This window comes from Schistocerca nitens, chromosome 5, assembly GCF_023898315.1.
Source record: "Schistocerca nitens isolate TAMUIC-IGC-003100 chromosome 5, iqSchNite1.1, whole genome shotgun sequence".
Classification (NCBI taxonomy): Eukaryota; Metazoa; Arthropoda; class Insecta; order Orthoptera; family Acrididae; genus Schistocerca; species Schistocerca nitens.
In genome coordinates this window covers 486,223,357-486,248,208 of record NC_064618.1, presented here as the reverse complement: position 1 = coordinate 486,248,208, position 24,852 = coordinate 486,223,357, and the positions used below count along the sequence as shown (strand labels likewise).

The following is a 24,852-nucleotide window of genomic DNA, read 5'->3' as shown; positions in this document are numbered from 1 at the left end:
GCATGAGGTTCATGAGTTTGGAGTGAGTGCCAGAATTTTGGTGAAGCAGATGTATAGGCCAGATTGCCGTAGGGGCTCTTAGGTCAGAAGAAGGTTTCGAAGGTGTGGAGGATCATGGCGGGATGTAATCCTCACTTCGCCCCCTTGTTGGTTTCAGTCTGTATGTGGGGTTTCTATGTTAGTAGCCGGTCGGTCGTCGTTAATTTTAGTTGTTTTAGTTAGTTAACTGGATAAGACAGTTGACTGTTGCAAACAGCTAGGTCACGTGCACCCAGAGTGCGATACGACACGTTCTATAATTATTTCCTGCGTTTTTAAAGAGTTTGACCTCAGGATCCATTCGTTACGTCAGGATAATGTGTGGACTATGCCGGTAAATAAATGGAAAAGAACTGTGTCATTCAGTCTGACGACAGCTGTACGTTTATCCGACGTTCGCCATCTTGCCGTCGGCAGCAAGTAAGAGCTTACTTATTGTGCACCTGCAGTGACGATCACACCGGGGCGAGGTGGCGGTGCAGTGGGAATGAAGGGCGACGCGCCAGTAAGTCAGTCGGTTATCGGGTTGAACGACACGGCGCGGAGAACCGGTTCCCGGGAAACAGGGGAGATGCGACCAGCCGGTGAGCAGGTTCCCACATCTGCCGCTACGCGGCGCGCTGCGCAGTCCATTGGAATCGCTGCCCGCTGCTAACCCAACTCTGCAGTTTACCTTACCTGTTACCGATGACAATGGTACGTTAAAATCAAGAAATGAAATCGTGATTAACCCTCAGTTTATCATCTTCATTGCCCGATGTATTCTTTGAAAGAACGGAGACGTTATTCCCGCAAAATCCTGAAAGTTTAGGGAGCCGGTATTTCATCAAGAGTGTGCGACGGTCTGATGGCATTATCGTTACGAAATACTCTCCTCAACGCACTGTACAGTGGCTTGCATAGTGGGAGAGTAGATGTAGATGTAGTTGCAGGTGCAGAAGGCCTCGTCGTGACTTCCCCATACATTTTCAGGTCTACGCAGGCAAGTTTGTCTTTTACTGCTGAATCATATTTCGTCGCCGAAGTCACCGACCTGCGCTTGCGCCGTGATCGAATGAGTGGTAGCCGGTTCACACGCTGGTGCTGAAAGAATGTTCACCATTATTTAGTATGCGTTAAGAGGGGAAGTAGTGCCGTGATTTTTTTCACGTGATTGTGAGTCAATTATTTGAATAGAGTTCCAAATTGCTCTGCAGTCTCTCTGGGATTGAAGGCGTCTGCCATTGTTGGTGGCGATCCTTACGTCAGTTAATTGCGTTAAGCTCGGCGGGCCATTGTGATGCCATTGGAGAGGAGTAGGCTATGTGCCGGAGCTGGGTTTCGGTCTCTCTCTTTCTTACATTTCTACGGTCTATCAACTGACGTACTGATATTTAATATCAGCTTTCATTCGCAGAGTGAAGGTTGCTAAACTGTCTATAATTTGATTTCCAACTCAAATTATCATTATGCGCTATCAGAATTTTTGAAACGTTTTGTTTCATTTATTTCCTCTTAACTTCATTCTACTGTTGGTGTCGAAAGGTATTAGGTTGGCGCATAAATTGGTAGCATATTTCCGTAAGTTTTATAAATACAACAGAAACACATAACAGAGACTCTGGTCATCAATATTATATTCGCCTTCACTATTTACAACAGTCTGCCAACGTTGCGGTAACTTTTCGATTCGGCGACTATTGAAATCACGTGGTACTGAGGCGAAGAACTCGTTGAGCCACACTCGAACCACATTTTCATCTTGAAAGGAAATTCCTGAAGGTTGTTCGATGTTGTTGTTGTGGTCTTCAGTCCTGAGACTGGTATGATGCAGCTCTCCATGCTACTCTATCCGGTGCAAGCTTCTTCATCTCCCAGTACCTACTGCAGCCTACATCATTCTGAATCTGCTTAATGTATTCATCTCTTGGTCTCTCTCTACGATTTTTACCCTCCACGCTGCCCTCCAGTACTAAATTTGTGATCCCTTGATGCCTCAGAACATGTACTACCATCCGATCCCTTCTTCTAGTCAAGTTGTGCCACAAATTTCTCTTCTCCCCAATTCTATTCAATACCTCCTCATTAGTTATGTGGTCTATCCATCTAATCTTCAGCATTCTTCTGTAGCACCATATTTTGAAAGCTTCTATTCTTTTCTTGTCTAAACTATTTATCGTCCATGTTTCACTTCCACTCAATACACTCCATACAAATACTCTCAGAAACGACTTCTTGACACTTAAATCTACACTCGATGTTAACAAATTTCTCTTCTTCAGAAACGCTTTCCTTCGCATTGCCAGTCTACATTTTATATCTTCTCTACTTCGACCATCATCAGTTATTTTGCTCCCCAAATAGCAAAACTCCTTTACTACTTTAAGTGTGTCATTCCCTAGTCTAATTCCCTCAGCATCACCCAAGTTAACTCGACTACATTCCATTATCCTCGTTTTGCTTTTGTTGATGTTCATCTTATATCCTCGTTTCAAGACACTTTCCATTCCGTTCAACTGCTCTTCCAAGTCCTTTGCTGTCTCTGACAGAATTACAATGAACCTTAAAGTTTTTATTTCTTCTCCTGGATTTTAATACCTACTCCGAATTTTTCTTTTGTTTCCTTTATTGCTTGATCAATATACAGATTGAATAACATCGGGGAGAGGCTACAACCCTGTCTCACTCCCTCCCAACCACTGCTTCCCTTTCATGTCATTGAAAACGTCTGGTCAATGGTGGCCGAGCAACTGGCTCGTCACAATACTACTCTCGATGAACTGCAGTAGCGTGTTGAAGCTGCATGGGCAGCTGTACCTGTACACGCCATCCAAGCTCTGTTTGACTCAATGCCCGGGCGTATCAAGGCCGTTATTACGGCCAGAGGTGGTTGTTGTGGTTACTGATTCCTCAGGATCTATGCACCCAAATTGCGTGAAAATGTCATCACATGTCAGTTGCAGTATAATATATTTGTCCAATGAATACCCGTTTATCATCTGCATTTCTTCTTGGAGTAGCAATTTTAATGGCCAGTAGTGTATAAATAAACCTGTAACAACCGGAGTACAAACATACAAAAGAAAAACACCACGAAGTTATGCACCAAACTAACATATCTTGCATGGTACTCAAATGCACTGATGAGCTAAAACGTTATGACCACGTTACTGGCACGTGACAAGGTAAGGAAAGTGTATAAGGACAGTAGAGACGAGTAGGGAATCATTCTACCGACGGCAAGGGTCGCAAATAAGCAAATCCGCTGACACAAAGATCTTTGGCAAATGGCAGATTTTTATAGCGCGGCAACTCGGAAATGACGAGCCTGATGGGCTATTCCCGTGCTAGTGTCGACAGCATTTACGCAAAGCGTTTGTACGTCGGCGAAACCACCAGTATGCGAGAAGGGGTAGCACACGCGCGTTGGGCATTTTGATCACAATAGCCATACATCAACACGATATCGACCTTTACCGCAATTGGTAAACGGTCCATTCTAACACGGGTAATGTATCACGAAGCAAATACCGTCCGCACTGGTGGAATGTTACGTGATAGCACGTACTTATACGTTTGGTACTATTACAGCGTCATCTATCACAAAGCGAAAACAGTGGTCCAACTAAAACATTCATATTTCTTTACGTACTACACGAATATATAATAAAAATGGGTGTTCCTATTTTTAAAAAAACGCAGTTGATATCCGTTTGACCTATGGCAGCGCCATCTAGCGGACCAATCATAGCGCCATCTGGTTTCCCCCTTCAAGCTAGACAAGTTTCGTTCTTTGTAGTTTTTTCGTTTGACGCTTATTTCGTGAGATATTTGGCCCGGTCACGATCAGTGGACCACCCTGTACATTGTATTTAAGTTTATATGATACTCTATATGAACATGCTGACAGAGGTAAAAAATAGTCGAAAAACACAAATTTTATGCTGAAAAAAAAGTAGTCCAACTCTCCCTGATTTACCCTGTATTTTGTCTAATCGGTGTATGTGAAATATTTTTCAGAGTTATGTGACAGTGCATTTTCATAGATAATTTTAGAGGATATTTCGTTTATCTTTCTCTTTATCTGTAGATTTATGGAGAACTTCATTATAATGCCCGTCTCATCGATGAATACCTTATGATAATTTTATCTCGAGACGTCGTTCAGTTAAGTCGCCTTCATGTGAAGGCGACAAGTCCCGGATCAAAAATTTGTGAATAACAGCTATATTTCTTACACAGCTCGGCAAACATACTGCCCAAGGAGAATATACCGTCTTGTGAACAAAATTATTTTATCGCCTTTTTTTTCAGCCTCATGCCACACAACTTATATCATAATGGATTTCTACTTCTTAGGAACTCATAATCTGATAATCTGTATAGAAAGAAAGAAAAAACGGAAATTATAAAATACAGTGAAACTACATTACAAACGCAAACTACTTGTATATACGGCAACACACCCTTCACTGCGGTACACAGTAAGTCGTCACAACCCAACTGACCAGACCAGGAGAAGCATTCGCAATGTAAACATATCAGCGCCCTAATTTGTGGAACTGAAGGATACGTGTAACCAGCCAGCCGGTGTTGCCGAACGGTTCTAGGCGCTTCAGTCTGTAACCGCGCGACCGCTACGGTCGCAGGTTCGAATCCTGCCTCGGGCATGGATGTGTGTGATGTCGTTTGGTTGGCTAGGTTGGACTGATGACCTCAGATATTAAGTCCCATAGTGCTCAGAGCCATTTGAACCATTTTGATACGTGTAACTGGAAAATAAAGCTTTTTACTCTTGAATCGTAAATACAAGAATAAAAAATTCACAATATTATCGATTGTAGTACACTGCCTAATCAAAATACCCTGATGCAATAGGATGGAATGGTTTTTGTTTATCTAATTCCTAGGGAACGTTACCTGCCATTATGTGTAGTGCCAAGAGTAAAGTACGGAAGGGGTGGTGTCACAGTATTGGGAGTGTTTTTCGTGATTGGGTTATAGTCTCGTTGTTGTACTTAAGAAAATGCTGAATGCGGAGGACATGAACACTTTTTACAGTATTGTGTACTGCATAACGGTTCGGAGACGATAACTGTATCGGTATCAGATACACCCTATCATAAAGCTGCATCTGTGGGGCAGTCATCTGTGGACAAAACATGACTGAAATGGGACACAATGGAATACCTGTGGGATGAATTACAACGTTGACTTCGCTCCAGACGCCAGCGTTCAAGATAAATAATCTTTTCTGATTTCCGCTGTTTGGGAAGAATGGGCTGCGTTTCCAGCACAGACATTCAGACACCTCACTGAAAGTGTCACCAGCAGAGTTCAAACCGTCATAAAGTGGAAGGGTGGACACACCCCATATTAGTGTCCACCAACAGGTGTCCGGATACCCATCTTAAACTAAAACTACAGTAGAATGCTTTACGTAAACATTGGTGTGGGTAATATACACTTGCATTACACGCGGGATGTGCGACAGCGATATTCTCAATAAAACAACGCTTTTTTTTCTGGCTGGACAGTGTGACGTCCCTTCCCTCTTTCTACAGTCGCCGGGAAGAGACGCGACTCGTAACGATGTTCGTCCTCGTCGGTGTGACGTGGAACAGCACCTGTAACTCTCGTAAGAAAATAACTCCTCGCGTGGTTTAGAAATATTCTGTTATCTGTCCGCAACAGTCTTCTCAGTTTGTACGAACTGGTAATAGTTTATTTTTGTTTTTATGCCCGGTTAGTTCCACGATGAAATAAAATCTTGATTCTTGATTTCATCATTACTGTCGTTTCTCACATCATACATAGCGAGGATGGAATTTGCTGTCTGCTGTTCCGTTGCTATGCCGTTGATACGTCCAGTTATTAACATCGGTCCGACGTAACTCCAGAGATAACTTATGTTGGAGTAAATGGTTTTTTTCTTAATACGCCGTAATACTGGTTTAAACTAATCACTCTTCACTGTCTATTATTCATGTACTCACTTAGTCACTTAAAATGTTTAAAGAGTTAGGCGACATGTCAGATTTACCTTTTGATTCAGATTTCATTGTACTTTCCGTTATTAATTGCTTGGCTCTACAACACACGTACACCGATATGTCATTCAAGATTAACTTCAGTTCAGTTCAAATGGTTCAAATGGCTCTGAGCACTATGGGACTCAACTGCTGAGGTCATAAGTCCCCTAGAACTTAGAACTACTTAAACCTAACTAACCTAAGGACAACACACACATCCATGCCCGAGGCAGGATTCGAACCTGCGACCGTAGCGGTCGCGCGGTTCCAGACTGTAGCGCCAGAACCGCTCGGCCACCAGCGGCCGGCTTCAGTTCAGTAATCGTGACGCCGACGACAACTTTTGGCTAATCGGTGTACTTGTCTTTCTTCGTGTCTTCGTTTTATTGTGTCCTACTCAAGACTACGAATTGTTTTTCTGTCGTTGATCCATTGCTCTCAAGGTTTGTAACTGTTCATCAGTACGCAGGCTAAGTCCGATAAACCAATATCACACAATCGAAGTCTAACACTCGTCTTACTATAACGTCGCGTTGAGAATGGTAGAGATTAACTTTCATCAGTCGAATGACTGAGCAATACTTCAGTCTCTACCTCACGAACTATCAAACTTCCAAAACTGAAACAATCTAATAGCGTTTGCGTTCAGACAACTATCGCAAAAGTACTCTAGAGCGACTCAAGAGCAGCTAACTAACTGAATATTTCCATATCCGAGTTGCATTTTAGTCGCATTGAATTTCCTTTTCGATGCGGCTACAACTCTATTCCATGGTAAATGTTATCTTTGACTGAATTGCTTTCTTGGATTTAACCTTCGAAGGTATGATTTTGAATTTATTCTATAGATGTTTGATAAAGAATCTATGATAATCCTTTCCTTTTACCTCTCCTTTTTGTATGATATTCTCAGTATTTGAATGATACAGGTGTTAATCAAAACATTACCAGTGCAGATTTTATCGTCAATAGTTGCCGTTTTGTTAATTGGGGTTTCCTGTCCTTGGAGCTTTACAACTGCTGTTTAGTTGTCGTGTTCCTTTTTTCTTGTTTCTAATCGTAGGAGTTATTTTTAACGAGAGCTGTATTACAGGAATGCAATAATTTCTGTAATATCGCCGTTTGTGTTTGTGGTAGTTGGCATATAACTTTTATTTTCCTCAGGTCGCCTCTCGATCGCATCACCTACGATCGTCAGCGACACAGTTACGCTGCCAGCTTCGAATATGTCACCGACTTTACTTTGTGTACATGTAAAAATATTCGGAATTTTGATTCCCTCTGCTCCACGACCAGCTCGCCAGATATTTGGCTGAAAAACTCCTCATTCTACGATGGGTCAGAACTCGAACATCTAGTCTCCCTTCTGGGGTAGAGAATGGAAAGTATACGGAAATAGATGGAAGGCTGTTGTAGAAGCATCACATTCAGGATCTTGTGCAGAAACTGAATGCTTCCATCTTTGCTATAAGATTGGTCTCCACTATCTCGCATATTGAAACACAAAAGCCTGTTTTGTTTGCTTGCTTTCACTCTGTTGTCTCATATGGTGTTGTGTTGTTGGGCGACTTTATGCACTCACCGCGAATCTTAGCGCAGAAGGGAGCGCTCAGACTGATTCGTGGTATCAGTTCGCGAACTACGAGTAAGCCCCTGTTAAGGTGTCCTGGAACTGTAACTCTGGCATCCCTGCATGAATGTTCCATCATGGGATTCATTGTTGACGATACTGACTCATTCAAAAGTGACTGCACCATTCATATAGTGAACACTAGACGGAAAACTTATATGTACATGAATAATACTTCCTTAAGCATTTTACGGAAAGCTGTGTCCTATTTAACATGTTTCATTTTCAATGCGCTAAGTGATGAGCTCAAGTAGTGGAGGTGTTCTTGGGACACGCTGCTTCTATTCTTCACTGGAGTTCAGAACTTTCCTCTGTAATGTGCTATTTATTCGTATACTAGCTACCAATTCTTTCGTGCTCTAAAATCTCTTTAAATAATTTCTTTATAATTTTTCTAATCAGCATTCTGAAAACTAATGACAAAAGTGATGTGATACCTCCTAATATCGTGTCGCACCCCGTTTTGCCCTGCGTAGTGGAGCAGCTCGACCTGGTATAGCCTTGACAAGTCGTTTGGACGTCCCCTGCATAAATACTGACCCATGCTGCCTCTATAGCCGTCATTAGTTGCGAAAGTGTTGCCGGTGCAGGATTTTGTGCACGAACTGACCTCTCGATTATGTCCCATAAATGTTCTGGATGGCCGAAACACCAAAACATTCGCTCGAATTGTCCAGAATGTTCTTCAAACCAATTGGGAACAATTGTGGCCAGGTGAAATGGCGCACTGTCGGCCATAGAAAAGTCAATCTCTCTTGAAGTCTATGAATGCTGCAAATGACCAAACATAACCATTTTCAGTCAATTATCGGTTCTGTTGGACCAGAGGTCCCAGTCCATTCCATGTAAACACACCCCACATCATTTTAGGAGCCACCACTAGGTTGCGCAGTGCCTTATTGGTACTTGGGTCCACAGCTTCGTGCGGTCTGCGTCACTCTCTAACACTACCATCAACTCTTACCAACTGAAATCGGAACTCATCTGAGTAGGTCACGATTTTCCAATCACCTACGGTACAACCGCACGGTCACGAGGCCAGGAGAAGCGCTGCAGGCGATGTCTTGCTGTTAGCAAAGACACTCAGGACATCGTCTGCTACTGTTGCCCATTAACGTCAAATTTTGCGACACTGTCCTAATGGGAACTTTCGCCATACATCCAAATTGATTTCTGCTGTTGCTTGTCTGTTAGCACTGACAGCTCTACGCAAACACCACTGCTCTCAGTCGTTAAGTGAAGGCCGTCGGCCACTACATTGTTCGTGGTGAGCGGTAATGTGTGAAGTGTGGTATTCTCGACACACTCTTGACACTGTGGATCTCGAAATATTGAATCGGGATTTGGGCGTATTGCGCCAGAAACTAATCAAAAATATTAAACATGGCCGCAAATCAGCAACAGTGTACATCTGAAGAGGATGAAAAAAATCAGCCAACCAGTTGCAAAACAAAGGTTTATTACCCCTTGACCTAGATTTTGATATTTCTAAAAATATCTTCTTCAGAAGGACCGAGCCTTTTCATTCCTTCTGAAGAAGATATTTTTGGAAATATCGAAACCAAGGTCAAGGGCTGAGAAGCCTTGGTTCTGCAACTGGGTGGCTGATTTTTGAACCTCTTCTAATCATAAGTAGGGCCAGTGGCCTGGTCCTATAAAACTCTTCGGGTGGTTTACCGTGGTCACAATGCAAATGCCGCAAGAGATAATCCCCTCGCAAATGTTTCAGATTTGGTTACCCTCTGGCCCACTCGTGGAATCTGGTTGAAAAAAAATCGACCTGCAATGAGTCAGATGTGAGACTGTCTACCCTACCCTAGGATACTACCCTAGGATAGGTAATGTGCCGTACTAAGTCAATTTTTAAAAAAGTAACAATTATTTCTGTTGCAGGAGTCTGACTGTGCAACGGTGCAACTCTGAAGCCGGCACATTCGACACGAAGATGAGGCAGTTCCACTACCGAGTAAGTTACACGTTCTTGTACGGCTTGTGGTTTCTTTTTTGTTTTAACGATCTTAGACGCCAGCAGCGCAGTTCTCCATTCTTGTGAGCACTTTTCATTTAAAAGTTAACTACTTTAAATTTAGTCTATGCAAGGTGTGGCCAGAAAATCCGACCAGTTCTGAGAGAAACAAATCGACCCTCTGCGAGTACGTCACGCAGGACGAGGCTTGAAACACGGAGGTCCAATTAGGACTTTTTTGACCATTAATGGATGCACCGTGAGGACATCTGTCCTGCTTGTGGCTGAATAGGGACTTGAACTTCCTGTCCGATAAAACTGTGTGCCTGACCGGGAACCGAATGGACGACTGTTGCCTGTAATCGGCAAGTGCACTACCGATTGAGCTATACTAGCACGACGACGCCCGTACCTCATCACCTACCTTCCAAACTTCACGGAAATTCTCATGGATATCTTCCCGGAGAAGCAATTTTGGATGAAAAAGAATACAGCCGAGAAAACGATCAGCTAGAGCTTGAGACGTGAATCGTCCTTGGATACCTCAGTCGGAGATCACTTGCCCGCGAAAGGAAGAGTTCCTAGGTTCGAGTCCCTCTACGGCACACAATTTTTATATGGCAGGGAGTTTCAATGTAGCGACTACTCCGCTGCAAAGTGAAAATTCATTCTAGAAATATTCGTAAACTGCGTTGCTCAACATCGGTTAGCAAGTATCCCGCCATTCAATATGTTCCAGCGTAGCACTGAATAACTAGTGTTCCCCAAATTAAAGGCACAGCTTTAGGTTAAAGGAACAAGTTGTAATAGTTGATGACCACCGTAAAAACTGATTTCTCACTGATCAAATGTTATAAGTGTGCGCTGTTAAGGGAACGACTCAGAAAAAGAATGAATTGTCACATTTCTCAACTACAATCGTTTAAGATGTATAGGTCATGGTCGGATACTTCCCGTATAGATATCGTATGCACATCCTAAATCACAATAGCACCAGACTTAGAAGTTGTAATTTATTTTTTCCTCCGCTTACTTGTTCGTAATTTTTATATTTTAGTACAGCACTAGGTGTTAGAATTCTTCGCCTTTCGTTGCGTATGTTTGTGGCGTAATTATTGCAGGAAACTGAACCTTGGAGGAAGGCAGGTGCTAAGTACAGTCGACAGAAACAGTCTTTTAAACATTCTCTAATTTCAGGTGTTCCGTTTTGTTCAGTTAAAGTTACAAATTTGTGCAAGTATACGTAAATAGAGAGCTAAGAAAAATCGGAATTTCTTTTAGCAGACCTGTATGATATGCATGTTAAAACATTAAATGAAAGTATCATTACTTTATTAGATGAGAGTATTGAAAACGGTCACACATTTTAATAAAAAGATTATGTATGATAACGATAAATTCAAATACAGGGTGTTACAAAAAGGTACGGCCAAACTTTCAGGAAACATTCCTCACACACAAATAAAGAAAAGATGTTATGTGGACATGTGTCCGGAAACGCTTAATTTCCATGTTAGAGCTCATTTTAGTTTCGTCAGTATGTACTGTACTTCCTCGATTCAGCGCCAGTTGGCCCAATTGAAGGAAGGTAATGTTGACTTCGGTGCTTGTGTTGACATGCGACTCATTGCTCTGCAGTACTAGCATCAAGCACATCAGTACGTAGCATCAACAGGTTAGTGTTCATCACGAACGTGGTTTTGCAGTCAGTGCAATGTTTACAAATGCGGAGTTGGCAGATGCCCCTTTGATGTATGGATTAGCACGGGGCAATAGCCGTGGCCCCGTACGTTTGTATCGAGACAGGTTTCCAAAACGAAGGTGTCCCGACAGGAAGTTCGAAGCAATTGATCGGCGTCTTAGGGAGCTCGGAACATTTCATCCTATGACTCGCGACTGGGGAATACCTAGAACGACGAGGGCACCTGCAATGAACGAGGCAATTCTTCGTGTGGTTGACGATAACCCTAATTTCAGCGTCAGAGAAGTTGCTGCTGTACAAGGTAACGTTGACCACGTCACTGTATGGAGAGCGCTACGGAAGAACCAGTTGTTTTCGTACCATGTACAGCGTGTGCAGGCACTATCAGTAGCTGATTGGCCTCCACGGGTACACTTCTGCGAATGGTTCATACAACAATGTGTCAATCCTCATTTCAGTGCAAATGTTCTCTTTACGGATGAGGCTTCATTCCAACGTGATCTAATTGTAAATTTTCACAATCAACATGTGTGGGCTGACGAGAATCCGCACGCAATTGTGCAATCACGTCATCAACACAGATTTTCTGTGAACGTTTGGGCAGGCATTGTTGGTGATGTCTTGATTGGGCCCCATGTTCTTCCACCTACGCTCAATGGAGCACGTTATCATGATTTCATACGTGATACTCTACATGTGCTGCTAGAACATGTGCCTTAACAAGTACGAAACAACATGTGGTTCATGCACGATGGAGCTCCTGCACATTTCAGTCGAAGTGTTCGTACGCTTCTCAACAACAGATTCGGTGACCGATGGATTGGTAGAGGCGGACCAATTCCATGGCCTCCACGCTCTCCTGACCTCAACCCTCTTGACTTTCATTTATGGGGGCATTTGAAAGCTCTTTTCTAGGCAACCCCGGTACCAAATGTATAGACTCTTCGTGCTCGTATTGTGGACGGCTGTGATACAATACGCCGTTCTCCAGGGCTGCATCAGCGCATCAGAGATTCCATGCGACGGAGGGTGGATGCATGTATCCTCGCTAACGGAGGACATTTTGAACATTTCCTGTAACAAAGTGTTTGAAGTCACGCTGGTACGTTCTGTTGCTGTGTGTTTCCATTCCATGATTAATGTGATTTGAAGAGAAGTAATAAAATGAGCTCTAACATGGAAAGTAAGCGTTTCCGGACACATGTCCACATAACATATTTTCTTTCTTTGTGTGTGAGGAATGTTTCCTGAAAGTTTGGCCGTACCTTTTTGTAACACCCTGTGTAACTACGATATTGATATTATGGGTATGAGTAAGAACGCTAATAGCCGCGCTGTTAAGCACCCTGCTCACGGAAAAATTAACTTCCTATGAACGTAAAATTTGGAAAAGATGCACAGTCTCTCACAGATTCTCAGAAGCTGCCCTCTCGCAGTTCTTCCTGGATTATTCTCATAAGAGTTCGGCGGACAACACGTCACATGTCTGAGAACAGCTGTAGAAGGACGGGCGATATATTTAGATACAGCAGATCTGTTCCTTGAAGCAAAACTGCTTCGCTCCAACTTTGGTTCTTTGGGAAGCGAAACCAGTTACTACATTACAACCTGAGGAGAGAATGCGACACAGAGCTACTTTAGAAGCAAGAAACGCCTGATTGTGAGAAGGGCACAGTTGATTGTCATTTCCCATCTTCGTGATACGACCCATTTGAGAGCGCCATCTAGCAAGACAGTGGAGTGAAAGCTACTGACGTCTTTGAAAGAGACAAAATTCGCCTGTCGTGAGCCTGGAATGCCCAAAAAACCTAAATAAAATGAACGATAACATTAAAGACTGTTTTTAGAAAAGGAATTGTTCCTTAAACATAGTTACAGAAATTTTTCTTCTAGCTTTGGCCAATATTACCTCCAGTAGGAATATATGAGATGTTTTTTTATACAACGTGTGTATTTCTGACAAGTATAATGCGTTCATTTCCTACTTGAAAACCTACAAGCACTTGTACATTAAATTTGCTGCCACAGAAAGCCTAAATAAAAACCGATTGGTTGTTTTTCTTACGAATATGAGTTGTGACTTTTGGCTGCTGTGTCCCCTTACACGGTAACAGTAAAAAGAGTTGAAAATAGCACTGCAGGCTGAAACCCAAGGACGCACGGCATCTAGGCAAGCCCGCTCTACAACAAAGACGTTTATGTTGCCTAACGAGAAGGCGTAGAGAGGTCTCGGAAGCCACACGTACTTAAGAGGGTAGCCCTTTTTGAACGCATGAAACTTACGTGATTTTCGTGACCTTGTTTTTTAAGTAAAATAAAAAATAATACTGACTCTGATGATATAATTTTATTCCTTACACGTTTGTCTTTACGCTCCCTGTAATCCCCACACCAGGTAAAGGAACCCTTGCAGCAGGAACATTGGTCATCGGCAGGAATTCCCAAAGCCCTCCTACTGAACCTGTACCAAAATAATTTGGTAGAAGTCATTTTCAATACATTTTTTTATCAGTATACATAGGATCACTGAAAGAATTAAGTACTAACAAAATGGTGACATCAAACAAATGTAACTTTCTTCGCCCATAAAATCGAGACAAAAGCGTGTTCCGAAAATTGACTTTTGAAGATATCGCAAAGCGGCTGCGTACTCTGATAAGAGAATTCAGTTTAGAACACGAGGTTAAGTTGAACATATCTCTAGTAAGCGGTCCTGGACTAGAAGCTATTCTTGAAGACTGCAACAGAGGTAATCCTACATCTTCTTCATGGCCACGGTGGTCCTTCCGGCCTCTTTGGCAGCTTCTGTTATCCGCTGCTCTGCTTGCTCCATACGCTTTTCGTCCGCTTTTGTGCAAAAGTTGTAAAAGGCTGGTATGATCTCAAGTTATAGCATGTTTATAATTTCTGATGTGTCTGATAGGCCGTTATTGAAAGTATATGTCGACTATTTTTTCCCGCTGTGAATGGCTTTCACTGAAACTTTTTGACAAATCGCCTTGCGATTCGATAACGGATTTTCTGGAGAACCTGGTATGAACACTACAATAAAGTAGACCTCCCAGCGTACATGATGCTTACGTACGTGTCACCTGTCAGAGTCGTATCTAGACGTATATCACTCCCATAACATTCCAATTGCACATACATCACACCATTACAGAGCCTCCACCAGCTTGAACAGTCCCCTGCTGACATGCAGGGCCCATAGATTCATGAGGTTGTCTCCTTAGCCGTACACGTCCATCCGCTCGATACAATTTGAAACTAGACTCGTCCGACCAGGCAACATGTTTCCAGTCATCAACAATGCAATGTTGGTGTTAACGGGCCCAGGCGGGGCGTAAAGCTTGTGACGTGCAGTCAACAAGGGTACACGAGCAGGCTTCGCCTCCGAAAGCCCATACCGATGATGTTTCGTGGAATGGTTCGCACGCTGGCACTTCTTGATGGCCCAGCATTGAAATCTGCAGCAGTTTGCGTAAGGGCTGCACTTCTGTCATATTGAAATATTCTCTTCAGTCGTCGTTGGTCCCTTTCTTGCAGGATCTTTTTTCGGCCGCAGTTATGTCGAAGATTTCATGTTTTACCGGGTTTCTGATATTCGCGGAACGCTCGTGAAATGGTCGTACGGAAAATCCCCACTTCGAGCCGGCCGAAGTGGCCGTGCGGTTAAAGGCGCTGCAGTCTGGAACCGCAAGACCGCTACGGTCGCAGGTTCGAATCTTGCCTCGGGCATGGATGTTTGTGATGTCCTTAGGTTAGTTAGGTTTAACTAGTTCTAGGTTCTAGGGGACTAATGACCTCAGCAGTTGAGTCCCATAGTGCTCAGAGCCATTTGAGCCAAAATTCCCACTTCTCGCTACGTCGGAGATGCTGTGTCCCGTCGGTCGTGCGCCGCTATAACACCACATTCAAACTCACTTAAATCTTGATAACCTGCTATTGTAGGAGCAGTAACCGATCTAATAATTGCGCCAGACACTTGTTGTCCTATATAGCCTTTGCCGACCGCAGCGCCTCATTCTGCCTGTTTACATATATTTGTATTTGAAAGCATGCCTGTGCGAGTTTCTTTGGAGCTTCAGTGTAGTATCGTAATCAGTCTAAACTTATGTACAGCAATAGAAGAAATAATAAATAATGTTCTGAACAGCATTATTGAGAGATTTTCTGCAAATAGTCGCACTCACAATTTCAAAAAGTAATCCAGAAGCACCAAACAAATGACAGATGTAACACATGACGAGCAAATAATATCAAGGCTGATAATTATATATATATATATATATATATATATATATATATATATATATATATATATATATATATATATATCGAGAATTTAAGCTGGGAAACTTTTTGGATCCCTAAAACAATTCATTTCAGACACATTTGCACTTTGAATCGTTGCCTATCTTGGGGAGAGCAACTCAGTTAGTAACTTATTTTGGGTATTTTCATTCAATAATTGCGTATGGAATAATGCTCTGGGGTAACTCATATTTAAGAAAAATTGCTCAAAAATGTGCTGGTCGGATGATATGTGGTGCTCACCCACGATCATCTTGTAGACATCTGTTAAGGAGTTAGGCATATTGACTACTGCTTCATACTATGTGGATTCCATCATGAAGTTTTTTGTAAATAATTCATTACACTTCAAAAAGAATAATAATTACAGTAATCCTGAAGAAAAGATAACATAAGTTCCAAATTGTATTGTGCCGTTGAAGCAGTTTGTGTGTCAGGTGTCTCATGTGTAACTGTCTCGTGTTGATAACTACCTGTATCTAGTGTCGAAACTTAGTTGTTTAAGTTGTTGTTGTTGTTGTTGTCATTATCGTAACCGTTATGATAAAAAGAAGAAATTGAAACCCATTGTGCCAAGCACATCCCTCAAAGACAGATTATGGTGTCCCGTTTAAACTCATTCACTTACTGATAGCGTACCTTTCAATGCATACGTTGATTGTTAGTACACAAGACACTCTTCATTGGCCAAACTTATCTTCCCCTTGTTCCTTCCCCTTTGCCCTAGATGGGCGGGAGGAGGGGGTGGGAATGCTGTCTGTGGTTCAAACAGCCCGCCCTTCGGCTAATAGGTCTAAAAATACATACAGTCGTAATATTGTAATTAAAAGGCGAAACATTTACGAATGTTTTAAGATAAATTGATTGGCAATTGAAGGCACTGCGCAGTAATCAGTTATGTCGACTTTTGGCCGAAAATGTGGTTTTACTACCACTGCACAGTTTTAAAACTGCTTTATCGTTGGGTTCAGGAATTAGACTTGCTCATGGGTCCGGTCCGGAATGACACAGAGAATGAAGTTGAGGACGTCAGGTATCTGGAGTAAGGACGAGACATTTTCGGGATTTGCGTAGTAATTGCACAAAACAGTAGTCACATAACGGCATGTGAAACGAGTAGTACATAATGAAGGTATTTCTGCAGTGACATCTCTGTGTACAGAACGTGATGCTTAAACAAAAGATATTTACCTCTTTTGTTCAAATGGCTCTGAGCGCTATGGAACATCTGAGGTCATCAGTCCCCTAGACTTAGAACTACTTAAACCTAACTAACCTAAGGACATCACACACATTCATGCCCGAGGCAGAATTCGAACCTGCGACCGTAGCACCAGCGCGGCTCCGGACTGAACCGCCTAGAACCGCTCGGCCACACCGGCCGACCCTATTTTGTTGAGTTGATATAACCTAGCAACTTATAAGCAATTTCCAGATCCGGTAAAAGTTATTTCTAGCTGTATGGTGAGACATGATAGAAAAGGATCAAGTGAAATGATAAACTGTCTGCACGATTTCATTAATTTGACAAAAACGTGGAACATTTGCGTATAATTACTGACAACTGCAGTGCCCAAAACAAAAAGCATAGCATGGTGCAGTATACTCACATAAAAATCTTCAAAGGATCTTTCAAGATAAATAACTCGTGCATTTCCTGACCCAAATCACAGCTTTTTATTGTGTGACCGCAGCACTGGTCTGGATGAAAAGGAAAGCATAATGAATTTATTAACATTCCACTGACATTTATTAGGGTATCCTTTTTTGTAATTATCAGAATCCTCTTAATATTCAGTAACCTGTAAAGTGCTACTATTTGTTGTTTCTATATTTATTTGTTTATTCATTTCACAGCATATTCACAAATAACAGTTGTTTGGTGCAAGAGAGAGACAAGTCCTTTTAAAAAAAATCAATAAATACCATAATAAATATTTGTTTAATCATGTAATAAGATGTTGCAATCTGTTATAAAGGTTAGGAGAAGAAACGACCGATTAAAATCTTTTTCCCAGTTTGTGGACAGTTTTTCGTGTTAACTAAAAATTTATAAACGTGACTTGTTCGGTTATTGCACTTATGTCTTCAATTTTAATGAAAAGTATGTCGTTAACTTGGTTTGTTTTTAACTAATAGCAAAATATTCAAGATAAAAAAAAATGAGGGTGGATTTCGTTGTCTGGGGGAGGGCAAAGTTTCGTTGGGACAGAATCTGAGGAGTCTGTAGGTTTAAGGTTGATGCAATGTGTCGGTTTAGGTGCAACAGCGTAAAGGTATTGGAAGTTAGAGAGGAGACAATATGGTTGCTGGAGTCGAGCTTGTGGGTAGTGTAGAATGTACGGAGGTGTTCAGTGTGTGACTAAGGAGAAGTGGGAATCTGATGAGATGTAATTTCACTATAAGACAGCTGGTTTTTTTTTTTTTAAAGGTCCGACTGGTCGCGCAATGGAAACCACTGTCAAAATCAAAAATGTTTTATTTGCAACATTTAGCTACACCTTCCAGCTACTTCTCTACGTAGTCACTGCTCGGATTTAGTCATTTGTCATAGCGTGGTACCACCTTTCTAACACCCTTTCATGGTCGGCAGCCGCCTGTGCTTTCCACCAATTCTCTACGTTGGTCTGCAGTTCTTTGTCTGTGCCAAAATACTGTTCTCATAGCCAGCGGTTCATGCGTGCAATGAGATGAAAATCAGAGGGAGCCATGTCCGCTTTGTATCTCTCAAATGGCTCCGAGCACTATGGGACTTAACATTTGAGATCATCAGTCCCCTAGAACTTCAAACTACTTAAACCTAACTAACTATGGACATCACACACATCCATGCCCGAGGCAGGATTCGAACCTGAGACCGTAGCGATCGCGCGGTTCTAGACTGGAGCGCCTAGAACCGCTCGGCCACACCTGCCGGCTGATTTTATCGTGTATGATGAAATATTCCCCATTGAAAAACCTGCAGAAGAGTCTTTGTTGCAGCTGCAGTGTCGTAAAAGAAGGGTAGTGCCCGATGACAACCTTCCTTTTCACTTGTTCTGAATTGCCCTTCGTAGACAATTTTCTGGAATCGCCTGATCCATTCGTTGAGCAAGGTTCATCGGTTGACACTCGCTTTCTTCTGTGTCCGCCAGGAAGGTTTATAACCCAAGCGACACAAGCCACCACTTGAGGCGGCAAGCGGAGAGGGAGCCCCAGAGATGCAACAAATGCAAGATTTCTATAGAAGCATCACAGTAGCGGCCGTTTGGGGCGCCGAGCTGACAAGTGACAGAGACTCCCAGATGCAAGATTTACATACAGTGCTTATCACAATCAGTAGCAAACAGGGAAAAGAGGAGAAGGGGGTGAGGTGACAAATGATATGTCAAGGGGGTGGGGCGACAAATGATATGTCGCCTGTTGAGCGCCTGCATCACGCATCTACACGTCATGATTGAAAGTTCTTGCATTCGGGGGGGACGATGGCTCAAACCCGCGTGCGGCTAACCAGATTTAGGTTTTCCATGATTTCCCTAAATCGCTCAAGGCAAATGGCGGGATGGTTCCTCCGAAAGAACACGGCCGATTTCTTTCCACATCCTTGACAAATTTCCGAGCTTGTGCTCCATCTCAAATGAACTCGATGTCGACGGGACGTTAAACACAGTCTTCCTACCTTCCTTCCTTCCTTTGAAACTTCTTGCAACATTGCCGCATTTTGCAATCACGCATGACAGCTATGTTATGTGGGATGCATGAAATCAGGCGGAACCACTCATCGTGGAGAAATCGAATGACTACACGCACTTCACACTTGACAGGAGATTCTGTGCCTCTGTGCAATCAGAACTAAACATTGTGACGTGACACAATCGACGGGCTTACTAGACGCACTGCGCAACTCATCTGCTCAAAGCTTAATTGGATTTTCCTGTGTTTAAATTTCACGATCGATCGGACCCAAAGCTCTCGTCTGTAAATGGCATTCAAATACAAGGAGCGTAGCTACTCTCCCACATTATTATTAATATTTTGTGTCGCAGTTAGCAACTGACAGAAGGTTGCAGGTGAGGTGAGGTGTGTTGTCCCTTGTTCGCAGTTTATGGAGCTGGAGCCAGTGGCTGAGGAGGACGAGCCCCAGTCACTGCCGCAGCAGCAGCAGCAGCAGCAGCCGGAGGAAGAAGCAGCCGCCGCTCCCGACAAGCTGTGCTGGCCGCGCCTCGGACCACAGGTCAGCCCAGTCTGCTACCTCTGCATGCGTTACACTGTGCGACAGTAATGTATTAAACATCTATCAGAAATGGGTCAGCTCGAAGCTTGTAGCTTCCATTCAGTGCTTGTAGTTTCTGTCATTGGGTCGTTGGCGTTAGCTACAAAAATAACGGCATCAGATCCTGAGAAAGCATTCTGTTTACAGAAATTTGTGTTACCATATGTTATGAAGGCCGACGGCCTTGCCACGGTGGTAACACCGATACCCATTGGATCACCGAGTTAAGCTCTGTCGGGCTTGGCTAGAAATCGTATGGGTGACCGTCCGGGTGTGCCGAGCGCTGTTGGCAAGCAGGAAGCACTCAGCATTTGTGTAGCCAATTGAGGAGCTCCGTGATTGAAAAGTAACGGCTTCGGTCACGAAAATTGACAGTGGCCAGGAGAGCAATGTGTTGACTACATGCCGCTCAATAACCGCATCCAGTGACGCTCATCCTCTGAGGATGACGCGGCGGTCGGTCGATGCCGTTACGCCTTCCGAGGCCTTTTCGGACGGAGGAGAAGGAGGAGGAGCATATGTTATGAATACGTCCACCACTACGTTAGGATGAAATACTATAAGAAGCCTCTAACCAAAGATTTGTTGTTAGAAATTCATATCTACAAATATCCTTTATATGGCCACAAACGTGAACCTCCAGAGTGGCAGCTCTCAACTTCCACACAAACTGGAGTGCTAGTTGGTGCTATGTTGTTCTACTAAGCATTACTAGCCCCCTATGTAAATACACTACTGGCCATTAAAATTGCTACACCACGAGGATGACGTGCTACAGACGCGAAATTTAACCGACAGGAAGAAGATGCTGTGATAAGCAAATGAATAGCTTTTCAGAGCATTCACACAAGGTTGGCACCGGTGGCGACACCTACAACGTGCTGACATGAGGAAAGTTTCCAGCAGATCTCTCATAAACAGCAGCTGACCGGCGTTGCCTGGTGAAACGTTGTTATGATGCCTCGTGTAAGGAGGAGAAATGCGTACCACAACGTTTCCGACTTTGATAAAGGTCGGATTGTAGCCCATTGCGATTGCGGTTTATCGTATCGCGACATTGCTGCTCGCGTTGGTCGAGATCCAATGACTGTTATCAGAATATGGAATCGGTGAGTTCAGGAGGGTAATACGGAACGCCGTACTGGATCCCAACGGCCTCGTATCACTAGCAGTCGAGGTGACAGGTATCTTATTCGCATGGCTGTAACGGATCGTGCAGCCACGTCTCGATCCCTGAGTCAACAGATTGGGACGTTTGCAAGACAACAACCATCTGCACGAACAGTTCGACGACGTTTGCAGCAGCATGGACTATCAGCTCGGAGACCGTGGCTGCGGTTACCCTTGACGCTGCGTCACAGACAGGAGCGCCTACGATGGTGTACTCAACGACGAACCTGGGTGCACGAATGGCAAAACGTCATTTTTTCGGATGAATCCAGGTTCTGTTCACAGCATCATGATGGTAGCATCCGTGTTTGGCGACATCGCGGTGAACGCACATTGGAAGCGTGTATTCGTCATCGCCATACTGGCGTATCACCAGGCGTGATGGTATGGGGTGCCATTGGTTACACGTCTCGGTCATCTCTTGTTCGCATCGACGGCACTTTGAACAGCGGACGTTACATTTCAGATGTGTTACGACCCGTGGCTCTACCCTTCATTCGATCCCTGCGAATTGCTACATTTCAGCAGGATAATCCACGACCGCATGTTGCAGGTCCTGTACGGGCTTTTTTGGATACAGAAAATGTTCGACTGCTGCCCTGGCCAGCACATTCTCCAGATCTCACACCAATTGAAAAAGCGTGGTCAATGTCGGCCGAGCAACTGGCTCGTCACAATACACCAGTCACTACTCTTGATGAACTGTGGTATCGTGTTGAAGCTGCATGGGCAGCTGTACCTGTACACGCCATCCAAGCTCTGTTTGACTCAATGCCCAGGCGTATCAAGGCCGTTATTAGGGCCAGAGGTGGTTGTTCTGGGTACTGATTTCTCAGGATCTATGCACCCAAATTGCGTGAAAATGTAATCACATGTCAGTTCTAGTATAATATATATGTCCAATGAATACCCGTTTATCATCTGCATTTCTTCTTGGTGTAGCAATTTTAATGGCCAGTAGTGTAGCATGTTGGTCTAACTTCGAAACGCAGTACGGCAGAGATTGGCGTGGCATGGATTAGTCGAGCCCTTGGTAGGTTTGCAGAGGTATGTGGCGCTAGATGACTACGCGCAGCTCACGTAGTTCCTGTAACTTACGGGCCGGTGCTTTGTGGCCGCTGAGATAACACCCGATAGCGTCCCAAATGTGATCCATCTGGTTCAAATCAGACAAATTTCGTGGCCAATACATCAATGTGAATTCACTATCATGCTTCTCGAACCACTGCAGCACGATTCTGGGCTTCTGAAAAAGACATTTATCCTGCTGGAAGAACCCATCCCCCTCGAGGAAGACAGCAAGCACGAAGGGATGGAAGTGGTCCTCAGTAATGTCCGCGTAATCCACAGCTATCATGGAAGCCCGAGTGAATATCCCTCCTACCATAATACCGCCCACATCGGTCTGCGCCAATACATGTTTCGAGCAACAATTCGCCTGGATGATGTCGTATCCAGATTAGTGAGCTTAATACCAAACTGGAGAGACTACTCAAAGACGTGACGATATTCGGCAGAGGGGCATTCGGGGTTTTTAGCGCTGCATGTGTTTGCTACTTTCTAGTGATTCTTTCATTGAACTTAATCATGTCAGTAATAACATTCTCATATTCTCAAGTAAAAGTTTTTAATATTTTTAAAAATCTTAAAACAATTTACCATGCCAGTGTATGTGTCAGGGTTGTTATTCCTTCTGGATTTATTTTTATACGGATGTCACCTGAAGATGTGGTTTTAACGCCACGAAACCAGTAGTTGTACAGTAATAAAGGACCAAAATACAGCTGATGCGGTTAGTAATGCCCAAGATCTAATTTTTTAGACTACCGGTATTAAAGGAAAAATGTAAACAATAATACAAAGTTATTTGTGGGCATAATATCCTAATGGTATCTGCAAGGTAAAGATTTAGCAATACATAAACATAGCACTGTCGGCTGACACCCAGTTGGATTTTGTGAAGCTCCCAGTGGAAACACACTGTAGTGGTCAATAAAAAAGAAAAATAGAAGAGAAGAAAAGAAAAAGAAAAAGGTTGAAAATGTGGGAAGAAATCGTGAATAAAAAGGGGGTTTTAAAATCGTAAATGACCGTGAAACAAAAAAGGGAAAGAATGAAAAGCAAATCGGACTTCGTATTACAGAAAAGCTATTGTTGGGGTGGTCCTTGTGGCGTTTTTGAGCAAAAGTTAAACCAATTTCCACTACAAAAAGTATTGAAAAAGAACAGAGAATAACAAAATGTAACTGACAGGGGGAAATGACGTAGATAAGAGTTCATCCTTTACCAGGTTAAATGTCTTCTTTCATGCGGCGTCCTGGTCTTCAAAAACCTCCTACATTTCTGCGTGAAAAGTCTGCTCCGAAATCTTGCGATAAGTTTCATTGTCCAGGAATCTCTAATGTATCCAAAACCGTCTTGATATTAAATGCAATTTATTTTAGTTGCTTCTCTCCATCCTCCGAAGTTCATAACAACTTCCACAATGTCTACACATTAATAAGTTTTTTTCGTCTTAATCAGATCACGTCTGCCTTAAGCTTCGGCTATCAAGAGACAATAAAGAAACGGATAGAAAACAAAAAAGAGTTACAATTTTAGTATTTTCTCTGCCGTCGAGCGCTCATACCGCTGCGACGGCACAATTCATGTCTGAGGGAACGAGTGCAGCGCGGCGAAATTCAAAGTCCCGCTACATCGCCCCCTCGACTGTCACGCTAAAACATTTAGCGTGGCAGGCTAGCAAACCTAAAAGTCAATATATGCATATTTTCATTGGAAAGGCCACGTGCACCCATAGGGGATAATCTTTGCCAACACTTACTTTCTAAACCTATATACTAAATACAATTATTACTGTTTGGATCCTTTTTACACTATTAATATATATATTTACATACAGTTTGTTTGAACAAGCTGCTCGCCAGCGCAGTTAATGTTGTGTGCTCCCAGCGTTGGTTTCCCAATGCGTCTCTGGCAGCACGTAGCCTTTGCGCATGCGCAGTAGCATCACTGAATTTCGCGTGCGGCAATTTCAAAATCGCTGTGTTATGACAGTCTTGAACAGTATTCACTCTCACATAGTGTTCATTACAAGTTGTTATTCCAGCATAAATGGCGTGTTAAGTCCGGTGACACCATAAGATTGAGCGTGTGCGTGATCTGAAGCAATGTCTATGTCTTCTGTTACGACACAACACTCCAGGTCCTTGTGCGTTTTCATGACTATTGTTCCCGGGGCATATATGGTCGATGTAGTTTTTAGCCTCCACATCGCCTACGACAGGTGCTGAGTTTGTTGTCTCCAAAGCATCTGAAGGCCGGCCAGGAACATCGGCGTCGATGTTCGCAAAGGTAGGTGTTTCACCACGTTGTTTACACTTGCCAACAAACGTTCATTTGCAGTGTGAAAATCCTCATTATCGTCGAAGTAAATTGCAGTTTATATCTGTTTACAAACAGTTATTTGGTTTATGCACCATAAGTTTCACAAATTTCGTCGTTTATAACGTACACAGTTTAACACAGTTTTGCAATATTTACATTTTAACAAAGTTCACTGTGTCCCAGCATGTTTACATCGTTAATTATGAAAGCTTACATTTCGTGGTCACATTTCAAAATATGTTGACAATATGCAAAGTTTTAACCCATACACAAATACATATAAATTTACAAGAATATGCATGTGAAATATTTACACTAAAAATTATACTAAGTCCCATTGGCTACTTTCTTTTATTGGGGTATTATTTTTTTTTATTCAGG

At 43.0% G+C, this 24,852-nt stretch overlaps 1 protein-coding gene across 1 annotated transcript in view; it reads left to right on the top strand.

Annotated features, from left to right (window-relative positions):
- The window catches only part of LOC126260871 (centlein-like), a 571,430-nt gene that overhangs the window by 462,928 nt on the left and 83,650 nt on the right, over positions 1 to 24,852 (top strand). The window contains exons 3-4 of the mRNA XM_049958305.1: positions 9,574 to 9,646; positions 19,744 to 19,875. Of these exons, the coding sequence (XP_049814262.1) occupies positions 9,626 to 9,646; positions 19,744 to 19,875 (153 nt within the window). The 5' untranslated portion in view covers positions 9,574 to 9,625. The remainder of the gene's footprint in view (positions 1 to 9,573; positions 9,647 to 19,743; positions 19,876 to 24,852) is intronic.